The 14,175-nt window shown below is 55.5% G+C and overlaps 1 protein-coding gene across 2 annotated transcripts in view; it reads left to right on the top strand.

Moving 5' to 3' along the window:
• The first annotated feature begins 570 nt into the window (after window positions 1-570).
• Window positions 571-14,175, top strand: part of PIK3R3 (phosphoinositide-3-kinase regulatory subunit 3) — a 54,702-nt gene continuing 41,097 nt past the window's right edge. The window contains exons 1-7 of one of the 2 annotated variants that reach the window (XM_015870498.3): window positions 571-701; window positions 1,324-1,849; window positions 4,508-4,603; window positions 4,824-4,901; window positions 10,276-10,407; window positions 11,144-11,345; window positions 11,764-11,849. In XM_015870498.3, coding sequence (XP_015725984.2) covers window positions 1,528-1,849; window positions 4,508-4,603; window positions 4,824-4,901; window positions 10,276-10,407; window positions 11,144-11,345; window positions 11,764-11,849 — 916 coding nt within the window. In that variant the 5' untranslated portion in view covers window positions 571-701; window positions 1,324-1,527. Of the gene's footprint in view, window positions 702-1,320; window positions 1,850-4,507; window positions 4,604-4,823; window positions 4,902-10,275; window positions 10,408-11,143; window positions 11,346-11,763; window positions 11,850-14,175 lie in introns of both variants that reach the window. The other variant, XM_015870497.3, reaches the window with a different exon arrangement.

Genomic DNA, 14,175 nt, shown 5'->3' with positions numbered 1-14,175 from the left:
GCGTGTCCAAAGGGGTGGGTGATCAAGGGATGGATACCCAACCACGGATGACCAGCAGTGGGTGCCCAAAGGAGTTGCCCAAAAGATAGATGCCCAAGGGATGGATGTCCATGGGGAGAATGTCTGAAGGATGAGTGCCTAAGGGGTGGGTGCCACAGCATAAGTACCCAAGTGCTGAGTGTTCAAGGAGTGAGGAGCATCAGTGTCCAAGGCATAGATACCCAACAGTGGGCGTCCAATTATGGGTGCTTGAAGGATGGGTGCCCAAAGGAGAATTGCCCAAGGGATGGGTGTCTAAGGGACAGGTTCCCAAGGGATGGGTACCCAGAGCATGGGTTGGATGCTGAGACATGCAGACCAGCAGCCCATCACCCCTACACCCCTAACACCTCATTGCCCCCCTTGCTCCAATATTAGGGCTGCCATCAGCTCCAGCCGATCCCGAGGGGACACTCCGGCTCACCCCATCCCCAGGATCACCTCCTCCCCTCACCGTGCGGGCAGGCAGGCGGCATCCCCCCCCCATCCCCCCCACCTTCACCGGCAGACCGGCCCCCCCCCGCCGCGCTGCGGTGCCGGCGGGCGGGAGGAGGGGACGCTGACATCACCGCCCGGCGCTGCTCGCAGGGGCCGGGCCGGCTCCGCTCCCGCTCCCCGCTCCCCGCTGCCGCCCCCCGGGACCGGGGCAGCCTCAGCGCCCGGTAAGACGAGGGGGGGGCAGCGGGCGAATGGGTGGACGGATGGATGGATGGATGGACAGACGGCTCAGTAACCGCCGGCATCCATCTCCCCGTAGGCAAGGAAGGTGGGGGGGGGGGGGGGTGGTGGTGAAGGGGGGATTGGGATTTCCCTGCTGTTATGTGCCCGAGGGATATCCGTAAATAAATAAATAAATAAGTCCATTAATATATAGACAAATAAGTGAACTTTAATCCTAGAGGCAGAAGGGGTCTTTCCCTGCCGTTATATGTCTGAGAGATAATTTAAAAGCCATTAAGGAAAAAAAAAAAAAAAAAAGACCAAAAAAAAAAAAAAAAGAAAGAAAAAGAAAAAGAAAAACTAACAAGAACAAAAAAATGAAATCACTAAAATCCCGTATTTTTGCACAACCCCGTGTGCTGTTCCGGGGCTGCAGGGCGGCTGCTCAGCCCGTGTGTCTATTTTAAAAGCACGTTGCTTGATCTCTTGCCCTACTTTCCAGACTTGCTGTACTTTCTCGGTGCTCGGCAGCAGCAGTGCTGGCCCGGCCATGGCTGTGCCCAGTGCTGGGTGAGGGTACGGCGTGGGCTGGGGGCACTGATGTGCTGCATTTTACCCCAGCAGAGCTCCCCAGCACCGGGAGGATGAAGGGCAGAGGGAGACCGGGCTGAGGAGGGGACAGCGTGTGGGTCTGCGGCGTTTGCTCACCTCCACAGTGATCCCTGAGCCGACCTCACTGAGCATCAGCGTTTTGGGACTGGAGGAGTCCGGGTGCCCTCTCTGAGGCAGGATCTTTTCTTCCTCGCTGGCGTTCTCTGTTCCATCCCCATGGCCTCCTTGGAGGGGCTGCAGTACCGGGCGCTCTACGAATATAAGAAGGAGCGGGAGGAGGACCTGGCGCTGAGCCCCGGGGATGTGCTGACTGTCAGCAGGGCTGCACTACTTTCTGCCCCCAACTACAAGGATGGGGATGAGCGCAGCCCCCAGGGCTGGCTGCATGGCCTCAATGAGCGCACCAAGGAGCGTGGACACTTCCCCGGCACCTACGTGGAGTACCTGGGCCCCGTGTGCATCACCACCACTAAGGCCAAGGCTCGGCCATTGCCCCCGCCGCCCACTGGGAGCCCTGCGCCCACCGGCCAGCCCTGGGGTGAGTGTGGGATGGGGGAATCCTAGGATGAATCACAGAATGGCTTGGGTTGGAAGGGACCTCAAAGATCATCTAGTTTCAGCTCCTGCACGCCATGGTCCTCTTTTCCTCTGGGATGTGACAGAGGAGACATTGCTGCTGTGCAGGGCTGTGGGAGCAGCACGGGCACCTGCTGGGGAGGAGTCCATCCCCCTCCAAAATATGGTTCCAGACAGCAGCAGTGGGACCACTCAGCCCTTGGGTTGATCAGGATGTGGGTCTGGGGGTGCACCCACTAGAAGGGCACAGGTGGACCCCAATAAGATGCTGGGAGATGCTTTTCTGCATCCCTCTGAAGCCGAGGGATGGGATCAGGAATAGCATCTACTGCAGGTTTCCAGGCTTTACTTTGCAACTGTTCCCAGTTGTGTAGGATCCAGCCTGGGATCTGGGCACGGAGCATCCCCCAGCTGCCCCCATCCCTCCCCCTCACAGTGGTACTTCTGGTGACGCCATCCCCAGCTGCCACCCTGCTGCCCATGGGCTTTGCCATGCAGCTCCTGCAGCTCCCTGCAAGCAGGGAGGCTGGGAGCCACCTCCATCTTCCCTTGCCAAAATGTGGGTGACCGTCCCCAGTTCATGTCCTGAATGCACCAAGGCAGCTGCAGTCCCGCTGCTCCTGCGGCACTGGTAAGGAGGAGAGAGCAGCTGTGTGCTGCCATCCTGGATGGGCAAACACGGCTCTGTGTTCCCTTCCCAGCTAAGCCCAGAGGCAAAGAAGCAGCCCTCTTCCCCAAGCTATTCAGAGGGCAGAGACCTATCAAACTCAGTGCTATAGGGCAGATATCTTGGGATCAAAACTGGTCACAGAGAGGGCTGTGGTCATCCATCACCAGCCTCTGGGTAATGCGAGCTGCCAGCCTGCATGGAAACAGCTAGCAGGGGCTTGGCTGCACATCGGGGAATCCAAAACAGCAGCTTTCGTCCCAAAAAATCATTGCCTTGCATGTGAAGCCCAGGTGGGGTCTCCCACTGACTCCCCCAGGCCCCCATCATGTCTTCAACCCACAGGCCCTCTCCTACACTGCACATATCAAGGTCTGGGCAAGTGGGAAATCAACTAAAACGAACGATATAGGTAAAACCAAGATGATTTTGCTAGAGCAAAGCCCGCTCCCGGCAGGGTTTGGGGCAGGGGTGCTGCCACCTATGGGCACCCTCTGTCCCTGTCCCCGCGGCCAGTGACACCGCATGGGGATGTGATCGCCGTCTCCTGGCACTGGAGCACTGCGACAGGGGACATCTCTCTGCTGGACGATGAGAGGTACCATTCCATGTTGGTATGAACTAAAATCCTCCAGCTGATGGGATTTTCACCATAATGAAAACTTCCAAAGTTCGGAGGTTTCTTTTGCAGGGCCAGCTGGGACCCAGACAGGGTGCCCTGGGTTTTCTCCAGCCAGAGGAAGGGCTCAGCTCACAAGGAGGGAAATGCATTTCTAAGCCATGCCCCAGAGCCAGGGCTGGAACCACAGGAAGGAATGGTCTTTTTAAAATCAAATAACTTCCTAAAAATGGCTTTGGTACAGAACCAGGTGTTGCTTGGTGCATGCGATCTTCCTAGGAGCTTGGAGGCTGTTTTGCACCTGCTTGGTTGTCCCATGAACATCACCTCCAGGGCCTCTCAGTCATGTCTTCTGAATGAAAGAGGGAACAAATGCACAGAGTGAGCTGGCCATGCTGAGCTCAGCTTCTGTGGGAAGCACAGCACCTTTAGTTAATTAACCATTATTTTTAATACAATTCCACTAAAAACTGATCAGCTGGCTGCATAAAACAGGCAGAGGAGCTCCTGAGACATCAGCTTCTGCAGATGTTGTATATTCCCCAGTGGTGGTCCCAGAAGGGACTTGGCATGGCCAAGCCAGGGGTGACAGCAGCACCTTCTATGCCATCAGTGATATCTCATTGAGGCATTCTATATGGCAACCTCAGGTGCATAACCTGCCCAGGTAGAGGTGTTCATCAGAAGGACTGATCCCAAACCAAGGAGTCTGGAGGGGAGAGAGATGGATGGATGGATGGATGGATGGATGGATGGATGGATGGATGGATGGATGGGTGAGTGGGTGGATGGAGCATCCACAAACAGATTGATGTATCCTCTTGGGAAACATCAATTACATCATCGGTTGGAAGTGAGAGATTACTAAAAACAGAAAAGGAAGTAAAATGGACTATGGAGGCAGTTGTTACGGACTCACCTTCTCTCTGGGTGGTGATACTGTGAAAACGGTGTCAAAACATGTACAGGTGGGGTTATGGTTCTTGTATTACCTAAGGACTCCACTCCTTGAATACTGTTTGAGGAACAAAACCTTGATGTTTAAAGCAGTCTCAGATGGCTCCAAAATTTCTGTACTGAGTACAGAAAAGGCATTTAAATTCCCATTAAAGGATCACTGGGGGGAACCAATAGGGAAAATAAATATGGATGGAAGGAAGGAAAGAAAAACGGAGGGAAGGAAGAAAGAAATGAAAGAAGAGAGAAGGAAGAAAGGAAGGAAGGAAGAAAGAAATGGGGAAAGGAAGGAGGAAGGAGGGAGGGAAGCAATGCACACAACAAATGGCAGTGGAGGAAGCTCGCTTCAAGCCCCTCTCCCTGTCTCTCCCCAACAGGGCTCTCAGGGCAGGCAGAGCACACCGAGCAGCCAACACTCCCTGAGCAGGCACCGCTGACCGTGGCCAGACTCATCGAGGCACTCGAAAAGCAAGGTATGGGCAGCCAAGGGGCAGTCACCCACTCGGCCCATGGTCACTGGTACACCTGGAGCACTGACAGAGCTGTCCCTCACTCTGAGCGTGCTGGTACCCATGCAGCAATGGCAGAGTGAAGGATCCTGCAGTGTGGGTCCCTCCTTGCTTCTATCACAGGCATGTCAGAGAGAGGATTTGAGGTTCTGCAACTGATCCCTGTCTCCCTGCTGCTCCACAGGTCTCGACAGTGAGCTGCTGTACCGATCAGACCCTGGTGTGCTGGGTGACACTGAGCTGAAGGAGGCTCTTCTGGCAGGTGAGTCCATGCTTGTGTCCTTCCTTGCATCTCATGCGTGCTTGACCCCATCAGCATGGGCTGGATAAGTTTCCAACCTTTTTATGGCCCTGTGTTCAGATCACTGCCCACACTGAGCCCCCTGCACTCATCTGGTCCTGCTGGGATGCTGCCCATACAGATGCAACAGTGGGAACGGGACAGACTGCAAGGGTGCTGGCACCCAGTGTCAGTGGTAGAAAGTAAAAGATTGTTAGTTTTGGCTACAGCCCTTTACTAGAAGCTGGATTGCAAACTTCTGAGGCTTCTATTTGAGAAACAGGGAGCGTGTGGGTGCAATAGAGAAAAAGGAAGGAGGAAAACTAAGTTCCTATTTGAGGAGATGGGGGACATGGGGGTTTGCTGCTGGATGTGGGGTGCACCAAGGCACCCCGTGCCCTGCTCCTGAGGGCGGCACTCAGGCTCCAGGCACAGCCCCGCAGTGCCTGAGCCGGCAGCAGCCGGACCGTGTTGCTGGGGAGAAGGGCTGTGATGAAATCGCTATATTAAGCAACATGACCTCATCGCTTCCCTGCTCTCAGCTGCAGAGTCTGTGCCGGGAGGGGGAACAGGCACCGCATGCCCCCAGTGCTCCCCATAGGGAATGGCTGCACATTGGGGTGTGTGGGGGTCCCCCAGCTCACAGCAGGGGGGTGATGCTCAGCCCCATGCAGGATGCAGATATCACTCCCCCTGCATCTTCCTGCAGGGTTTTGTAGCATTTGGGCTGTAAAACATCAGTGCTTAAAAGGGAGGTTGGGAGTGGGCACGATCTGCATGTGAAGGTCACACTTGGCCCCGTGCTCCCTGTGGTCTCCATCCCCATGGTCTGGACCCCATCTCTGTTGGCAAAAGTCAAGCTCAATTTCAGGGAATGGGGAGAAATCAGATATGGGAACCAAAAACTGCCTCAGCTGGGGAGAAAAGCAGGTGTGGGGAAGAGGTATTGGGGTCCCAGTGAATGCCCTATTCATGCTGCTGTTTGGCAGATGGAAAGGAAAAACTTCTAGAAACCACAAGGAAAAAGGAGAAGGGGCTGAAGTCGTTGGCTTTCAAACTCCCAGATCTTAATGTGTCTGAGAAAATGAAGCATCCCCTACACTACAAGAGCATCTCACGTTTGGACAGGGAGGGGGAAGCTCCTCTGGTTGTACACCCATAGCCTCCTGGCCGCCCCTATGTCTCCCCTAGAATGGCTCCCATGGGGACTGATGGTGTCTGCAGTTCTGGGGATGGGGACAGTGGTGGGGATGGGATGGGTCGAAGCAGCAAGTGCAGGTGGGAAGGGGGGGGGGGGGGGGACATGTGTCCCCCAGCCCCAGAGCTGCCCCACTGCTCCAACACACTGAAATTTGTGGTAGTGGAATTCAGCCAGGTGCTGTCCCCACTGCCACGGGAGTAAGGCAGTGTCCTGCAGGAGGGGGACATCTGAGCACAGGTGAGAGGATGGCTTTAGTACAGCTTTTAGATCAGAGATGTTGTGCACTGAACAATGGAGTTGGGGTGATGCCGCTGTTTGATACCACTGCCCATAGGCACGAGATGTGCAAGCCCCTCCTGCTTTGACAGGTGATGTCCTCTCCCCCTGCACTGTCTCCGGGTCCCAATCTGGAGCTGCCTTCTCCTCGTGACTGCGCTGAAGCAGCCACTTGGCAGGAGCTGCCGGGTGCCAGGGAGAATCCCGCAGCAGCAGAGTGGATTGGAGCCGCTGTCTCCAGGCGAGCGGTGCCGTGCGGTGCCATACTGCTGTCCTTCCTGCTTTGATCTCCGGCCCCAGCACAGCACAGTCTGCCTGGAGACACGCTCACGTGCCCAGGAATTAGGTCAGGGCTCGGTGGGGATTAGCGGTGGCGGTGGGCTCTGCGAGCTGCTGCTGGGCAGAATGCAGTGGGTAGGAGCAGGGTGCTCGCATCACTCCCCAGCATCAGTGCGTGGTGGGGGCTGTGTCCCCCCATTCTCTTCTCTAAGGGATGGAGCCTCCAAGAACTCCAGTGTCCCCACGCCATGCTGTCAGCCCTGCCATAATGACTTCACTCCATGCACCCCAGTGCCTGCGGCTCTGCTCTTCGTTTGTACCTGTAAATAAACCCCGCAGCGGTCAAAGCCTGGGAGGATGCATGAGTTCATCTGTTATATTTGGTGGGGATGAAAGAAGGGTGAATTAGTGGCAGTGGCCGCCCGTGACTCATGCCTCACGCCTTCCCCATCTCGGCTCCAGGGAGGGGTCCCAGTGCTCCAAACCGGGGTACACGGTGGGGAAAAACCCAGCCATGGCTGCAGGAGCTCAGGGCAGGGCTGTGCCGCAGCCACCAAGCGCAGGGTGACCACAGGGCTGGCACAGGGACGTGACAATAAGGCTGAGTCAAAGGCAGGGAAATTCCACAGGGAAATCCCCCAAGCGGGATGGATATTTGGAGGCTCCGAGATCAGGTCCTTGGGCAGGCATGGATGGCAAGAAAGGTCCTGATTTAATCCTCATTCAGCTCTGGATGTCAAAGTATGGGGTACCACTGTGCCACGGGGACCTCAGACCCAGAGGCATCACACTGCAGTTCAGCCCATACCATTCCCTGCAGATAACTGAGCACACGGGATCCCTGAGCTGGCAGTGGGATATGGGATGCAGCCGTTACCTCTGGCCACATGCATGGCACAAATGGGGCAGAATGGCTGCTTCCCAGGCTCCATTCAGTCCTCTTGTTCCCATAACCCCCAGCCCCTTCTGGGCCATGCCAAGCATCCTCCTCCTTTCTTTTTGCCGCAATTTAGGCATGCACCATGGGGCTGTCTTACTCACAGCTCCCTGCTGCAGCTGCCAGAGGGATCCTGTCATTTCCCACCCAACCTGACTCAGCCTCAGCCCCCTGCCCCACAGGGGGCTTCCCTTGTTCTGCAATGCAGGGTCTCACATCGCACAGGAAGCAAAAGGGAGCCCCCAGCCTTTCTCCCTTTCTGGGGTGCTCCCATGTGCATGCCATGCCCTGTGCTTAGGGGGTTGCTATGGGGCTGAGGTAGGCTTCTGGGGGCTTGAGGGGTGTTTTCCTGCTTTGTGGCACCAGATGGGGTCCCTCTGTCCTTGCACATGTGCTGGGGAGAGGACAGGGATCTCCAGGAAAAGGCTGGAACATCTGGAGAGCGTGGGGGACCGTGACTCATTCTGCAGCATCATTAGCTTCTTACGGGGTTATCATCTCCCTGTGATAGCAGAGCGGGGGCAGCTCCCTGCCCACTCTTCCCTTTAAACCTTCCCAGCTGCCAACCGAGCATCCCAAGGGGCACAGCTCCAGGCACCCCAAAGCCAGCACCAGGGACAGGAGTTAGGGCAGGGGACATGCCCAGGAGGCTGTGGGCACCAGAGTAGGGGCATTTCTGTCTGAGCAACTGAGACTGAATGGGAGCAGTCCCACCTGAAAGTAATTGCTGGCAGCAGGGTAACCCCCCTCCGGTCTCCCCACTGCAGATCTCTCTGGGTGCAAGGATGTTTTCCAGTCTTGCTTTGATATCGGCTGAGTCTTCCCTTTGAACACACCCCTAAGCCCATGCCCAGTTATGCAAATGAGCTAATTAGACCATAGCAGAGCCACAGGCTAATTGCCTCGGGCAGCACCCGTTGGCATCCCCTTCCCTGCACAGAACAGGCGGCGGCTGCTCTCCCCAATCTGCATGAGCATCGTTTGATGGATCCCCAGTGAGACCTCCATGGTGGGATGTGCCCATCCAGGGCAGATGCAGGAGGGATTCTGGCATGGAAATGATGTCTGAGAGCAAATCAACTGGAGGGCTGGAACAGGTTTGGGGTTTGGCTGTTGCTGCCCGTTTGCCCATCATCCTCATAGCTGAAGTGTTTCAGCCAAACACAGGGGTTGGAGCATCTCATGGGACACTGGTGGCCGGTAGGGAGGCTACAATTGTGCAGTTTGGTGATGGGAATATGACAGACAAACCCTTCCCATGGGCACTTGTCCATTTCTCCCCGTTTCCCCATCTCCCTACTGGCATCCTGCACACAGTCCCATCCTCATGCTTTTTTTTGACCTGGGTCATGATGGTGCAGTAGCTTTTGTCACAGCCACCCTGTCAGGCTCAGGGCTGGTTTGTGGTTAGCGGGGTGCTTGCTTCTGAAGATGAGGTAGCGTCTCCAGCCTCTGGGTTAAAGGCTTTGCCTTGGGATTGTTCAATCTGTTTGCTTTCCGGTCACTGAGCCAAGAGCCAGGCACTGTAGCCCTGTTGGTAAGGGACTTGCCATGGATTGTGTTCCTGGAGCAGCTGGACAGGGAAATGGGCACCATCCTGGTGAAGATGTTCTGGGGGAGCTGCTCTCCAAGCACACACTAAGAGGGCGGATGGGAAGAGAAGACCCAGCTCAGAGTGCTCAAATTCTGATAAGGGTTTGGGTGCTCCATGGCCTGCCCTTAGGAAATACAGTTTTCCACCATTTGGGGCTTGCAATCTATGGCTGGTTGAAGTGCTTGGAGGCTCAAAGCATTTATTTGCTTGAAAATGCTGAGGGTTTGGAGATGGAGCACCTCGCCAAACACTCCTGCTTTCCACAGAGCTGCATCTGGGGATAAAAATACAGAAAGAGGGGAAAGGAAGGGTGTTCAGGACATGGCAAACCCAATGCCTTGCTTCTAGACCACGGCCATGTAGGGCCTGAAACACCATCATCAAGAAAATGCACAGTTTGGTCCTTGTTCTGATATTCTCCTTCAGTGGAGAGCAGTTCAGATCCTATAAATGCACCGTCTCAATTGGTCCCAAATACCTTGGGACTTCCTCCCCACCCCGCTCCAACATTTCTTCTGTGAGGAACATTTCAAAACCTTCATGTCTGGCTCCAGTTCGGATCAGGATCCAGATTTTGAAACCTCAGCATCTTTGCCAAAGGGGATGAGTTCCCCCCAGCAGCTGGCTGGGCTGGGACCTCCAAGACAAACACATGAGGCAATGCCTCGACAGACAGCTGAAGTAATGTCCCCCTGGTGAATCTGGCCATGGGGCTCCAATGGAGCACGGGACACGTTTCCCAAGGGCTGACCCCATTTTGGGATGATCTCAGCCTTCCTCACATGCTTTGCCGCAGTCATGGGGTTGTGCAGCATTGCATCATTCCATAGAATCACATTAAGGTTGGAAAAGACCTGTAAGGTCATCCAGTCCAACCGGCAACCCATCCCCACCATGCCCACACACAGAGCCACAGAATCATTAAAGGCTGGCAGAAAATTCTATGATAATCAATTGACCCATCACAACCATTGGTGCCTGATGTCTGTAGTGGACTTAGGGGCTCAGCCCACCCTATGGGTGCTGTCCCATGGCGGGAGGCTCAGAGCTCCTGCTGGGTCTCTTGCAGATGCCTCAGACGTGGACATGGAGCTGTACGATGCCCAGACACTGGCAGAGACCCTGAAGTGGTACCTGCAGGAGCTGCCAGTCCCCCTTGTCCCTCCCACCCTCTGCAGCGACCTGCTCTGTATGGCTCAAGGTAAGACGAGCTGGGCTCTCCCTGTGTTTTATGGGGTGGAGTAGTTTTGAAAACCTCTAGTATTTCTTCTCCTCATTCTCTGGAGACACTGGAGACCAGGGGCACGTCCCAAGGTGGGCAGCTGGCAGCATCCCATGCTACACATGGCAAATTCTGAGGAAGCCAAGTGAGAGCAGTAGGCACAGGATCCCCAAGAGAAAACCATCTGAGCTATGACTTGTGGGGCCGCATATCTATGACACTAATACATACCATGGTCCCTGTGTCCTGAGTGGGGGAGTTGTTTGTGAGGGCAGAAGGGATCATGGGGAAGGCTCTGCCTGAGTGAGGATGTGGATGGATGGCACAGCCCCTTGCAGGAATGGTGCCAGCAGAAATACTGCTGAGCTGGGGGCACCTGGACGCTGCCTTCCCATTCCCCTTTGGAGAGGAGAAATCAAAGGCTGCCTCCATTCCAAGGATGAAGAAGCAATTAGGAAGCAATTAGCTGGGTTAAGCAGTTTCAAAGGGAAGCACCTTCCCTCACAGCCCAATCCTTCCCCTTGCAGTCCAGTCCTGCAAGGAGCAGAGGCAAAACTCCAGGGCTTCCAGAATACCAAAAAGCAAAACTTTTGGGAGAGGGGTCCTGTGCTCTCCAGGATCCAGCCCCAAAACATGACAAGTGGGAAGGTCTCTTCATCGTGCAATATCTTGCATCCCTCATGGCAATGACAGGAGGTTCTTTCCTCTGCTGCAGAGACCCTGAGCATGGAGGAGTGTGGGCAGCGTGCCCGAGCCCTGCTGGCCCCCCCAGCTCTGCCACAGCCCCACATGCTCCTGTTGCAGGAGCTCATCCAGCACTTCAGCCACCTCTGCCAGGCTGCCTGCAAGAACCGGCTGTCAGCACAGCTGCTCGGGGAGCTCTTTGGGGAGCTGCTCCTCCGCCCTGCATCCTCCAGGTGAGACCCCTCGGCCATACATGTCCCACAGGTGTCAGGGATGCTGTATGGAAACGTGTGGGTTGGAAGGCAATTTCCTAAAATCATTAAGGTTGGAAAAGGCCACTAATATCACCCAGCCCAACCTGCCCCACCATGCCCACTGACCACATCCCTCAGTGCCACATCCTCATGACTCCTGAACACCTCCAAGGACGGTGACCCCGCCACCTCCCTGAGCAGCCTGTGCCACTGCAGCACTGCTCTTTCTGAGAGGAATTTTTTCCTAATATCCAACCTGAACCTGCCCTAGTGCAACCTGAGTCCAGGTGATGCTCTCCAAGCATCACCTCCTTACATGATTTGGGGTGGTCAACTCAGGGACCTTTGGGGACACCAAGCTGCTGCCACCCTCACACTTACCCTAATGTCCTTGCAGCACCGAGGCAAACCCTGAGCTCTGTGCAAGGATCATCGAGTCACTCATCGTGTCTAGCGAGGCGGCCGTGGTGCCAGCAGCCCCCGGTAAGTGATACCTGGATGAGGGGACAGAACTGGTGGCATGGCCTGGGGGCAGGCACGCGTGGTCCTCTGTGGGTTTGGGGGAAGGAAGGGGCTCAGTGTGTTGCTTGTCTGGTTGTGATTTGTGGTGGTTTAAGCCCCAGCCCTCGGCTGGCCACATCCCAGTGCTGTGACTGTCCTGCCTAGTGGCACCTTGTGCTCATCATTGCTGGACTGCAGCAGGTGCTGCTGGTACTGGTCCAACACCCAGGATGGATGGATGGATGCAGTAGGGAGAAAAGGTGCTGGTGGCCCAAACTGCAGACCCTGAGGACCACAGAGGTCCATCCCTGTGGGATCCCCATCTCCACACTGAGCCACCCAGGAGGTGCAGCTGCTTCCAGCCTTTCTGCCTTGTAATATGTCTGGTCCCTGTCATCGCCTCAGGTCCCTGCAGGGTGGCCAGGCCAGGCAGGATTACAGCTCCTAATATTGCTCATAAATCAGCCCTTCAGACTTGTCAGCTGATCTCTTCCCTGCTGATCCAGATGTTGGACAGCTGCAGCTGTCCCTGGGCTCTGGGCAATGGTGATATCTCCATTGCTGTCCCCGTACCCTGAGGTGACACTGGTCATCCCTACCCTGCACTGAGCAGGGGGTGGCTGAGATTCAGTGGATCCCCATCCCCTTTTTGGGTCCACGTTGCCACCGGGGACACGTCATCACGAGCCAGGCAGTCATGCCATCGCTGCGTGCCACCGGACAGGTCCTGCTGCTCTCCATATCCAAAAGGAGGAGGTCATTACCCAACTGTCATCACATTAGGATGTTGGGAAGCTTAATTAAATGCCTGCAAAGCACTTTGGGGAGCTGCGGTGCTATATATAAAGAGCGAAGAATTATTATTAGGCAGGGGCTGTGCACCTTGGCCCAGTCCGTGGCCTCACCCCCCCACGTCCCGGCACCGATATTATTTTGGGGTGTATGTGGAGCCGCCGCTTTCTAATTCTCGCTGTCAAATGGCTATAAATACCCAGCAATAACACGGCAGTGTGTGCAAACAGCCCGGGAATAGGAGCCGGGAGCTGACACGGAGGAAACCACGCTGTGACCTCATCCTGACTCAGGCATAAATATACCTGGTGGCAGTGGGGCGTGGGGCCCCACGGGTATGGGGACAGTGGCAGTGAGGTCACCTGTAGAATAGGTGATACTGGGGGCTCTGCCAGTACGTGGGCTGGGGCTGCATCCAGAGCTCCCCACTGTGCCCTCCAGCATGGCCCCAAAGCCATACCAGTGCAGGGACATGGGGATGTCTGGGGACCTGGGGGGCACACAGAGCCTGGTGCAGGACCCCTAGCCCTGGGGCTGGTTCCCAGTCTGGGTGAGGGGGAGGGAAGACAGAGGGAAGCAGTGATGTAAATACCGGCTCAGCTGAAGGAAGATGACTTCATCTCCTTTTCCTCTCCTGCTGCTATTTATAGGCACTTTAATTTACTCCCCTTTGCTTTATTATCTCTCCAGCAAGCCGTTAGCCCTCAGACAGCAGGATGCCTTTACTCACCATGCAGCAAAGACTTGAGAAAGAAAAAAAAAACCCAACACAACAAAAACAAACAAACAAAAAACCCCACACATAGAAAAGCCAAACATGGGGGCAGGAGGCAGGCAAAGCAGAGCGTTGGGAGCACCGCCATTCCTTGCCCAGGCTTTGGAGAGAAAATGTGACCACTTCACCTCCTTTGTGAGAAAAAGCAGGGATGAGGTGTCCCCATTCCAGAGAAGGGTTTGGCAGAGCACAGCCTGGGTAGTTTCCAAGCCCAGGTCCTGCTTGGGGCTGTGCTGCTGGCAGGGGACAGGGCCAGCTGTCCTGGTCCACGGCAGTCACCCCTTCGTCACTGTCTATGTGTCTGTCCTGTAGCCGCGACACACTGCTCAGTGTGCCAGGAAGGGAAGAGGAGCAATGAGCAGGAAAAGGGATTGGAGTTATAAATACTGTGGGGGCATCTCCTGCTGTCCCCGAGAGTGTGACGGAGTGGTGGCAGGGCAGCAAGCGGATGGCAGTGGGGACGCTTTGCTTTCAGGCGGTATTTTGGGATGCAGCCATGAGCAGCCAGAACTTGGCTTGGGAAATCAGCCTCAGAGTGCCTGTGAGACAGCCAAAAGGAAGGGGGCGAGCCTTGCCCTGGCCAGAGCATCTCCAGGCTGCATTGTCCCTCTAATGCCCCTTCCCTTTGGGTTGGTGGTGGGGAGTCCCTGAGCAGCAGAGGGTGTTAAAAAAATGGGAAAAACTCATCCTAAAACTGCATGGAGTGGGCAAACAGAGGCTACTTGTCCCATGTGCAGATGT

This window comes from Coturnix japonica, chromosome 11, assembly GCF_054131305.1.
Source record: "Coturnix japonica strain WE chromosome 11, WE-NBRP24, whole genome shotgun sequence".
NCBI classification, from domain to species: Eukaryota; Metazoa; Chordata; class Aves; order Galliformes; family Phasianidae; genus Coturnix; species Coturnix japonica.
Note: the sequence above shows the minus strand (reverse complement) of the source record. Positions and strands in the feature narration are given on the sequence as shown.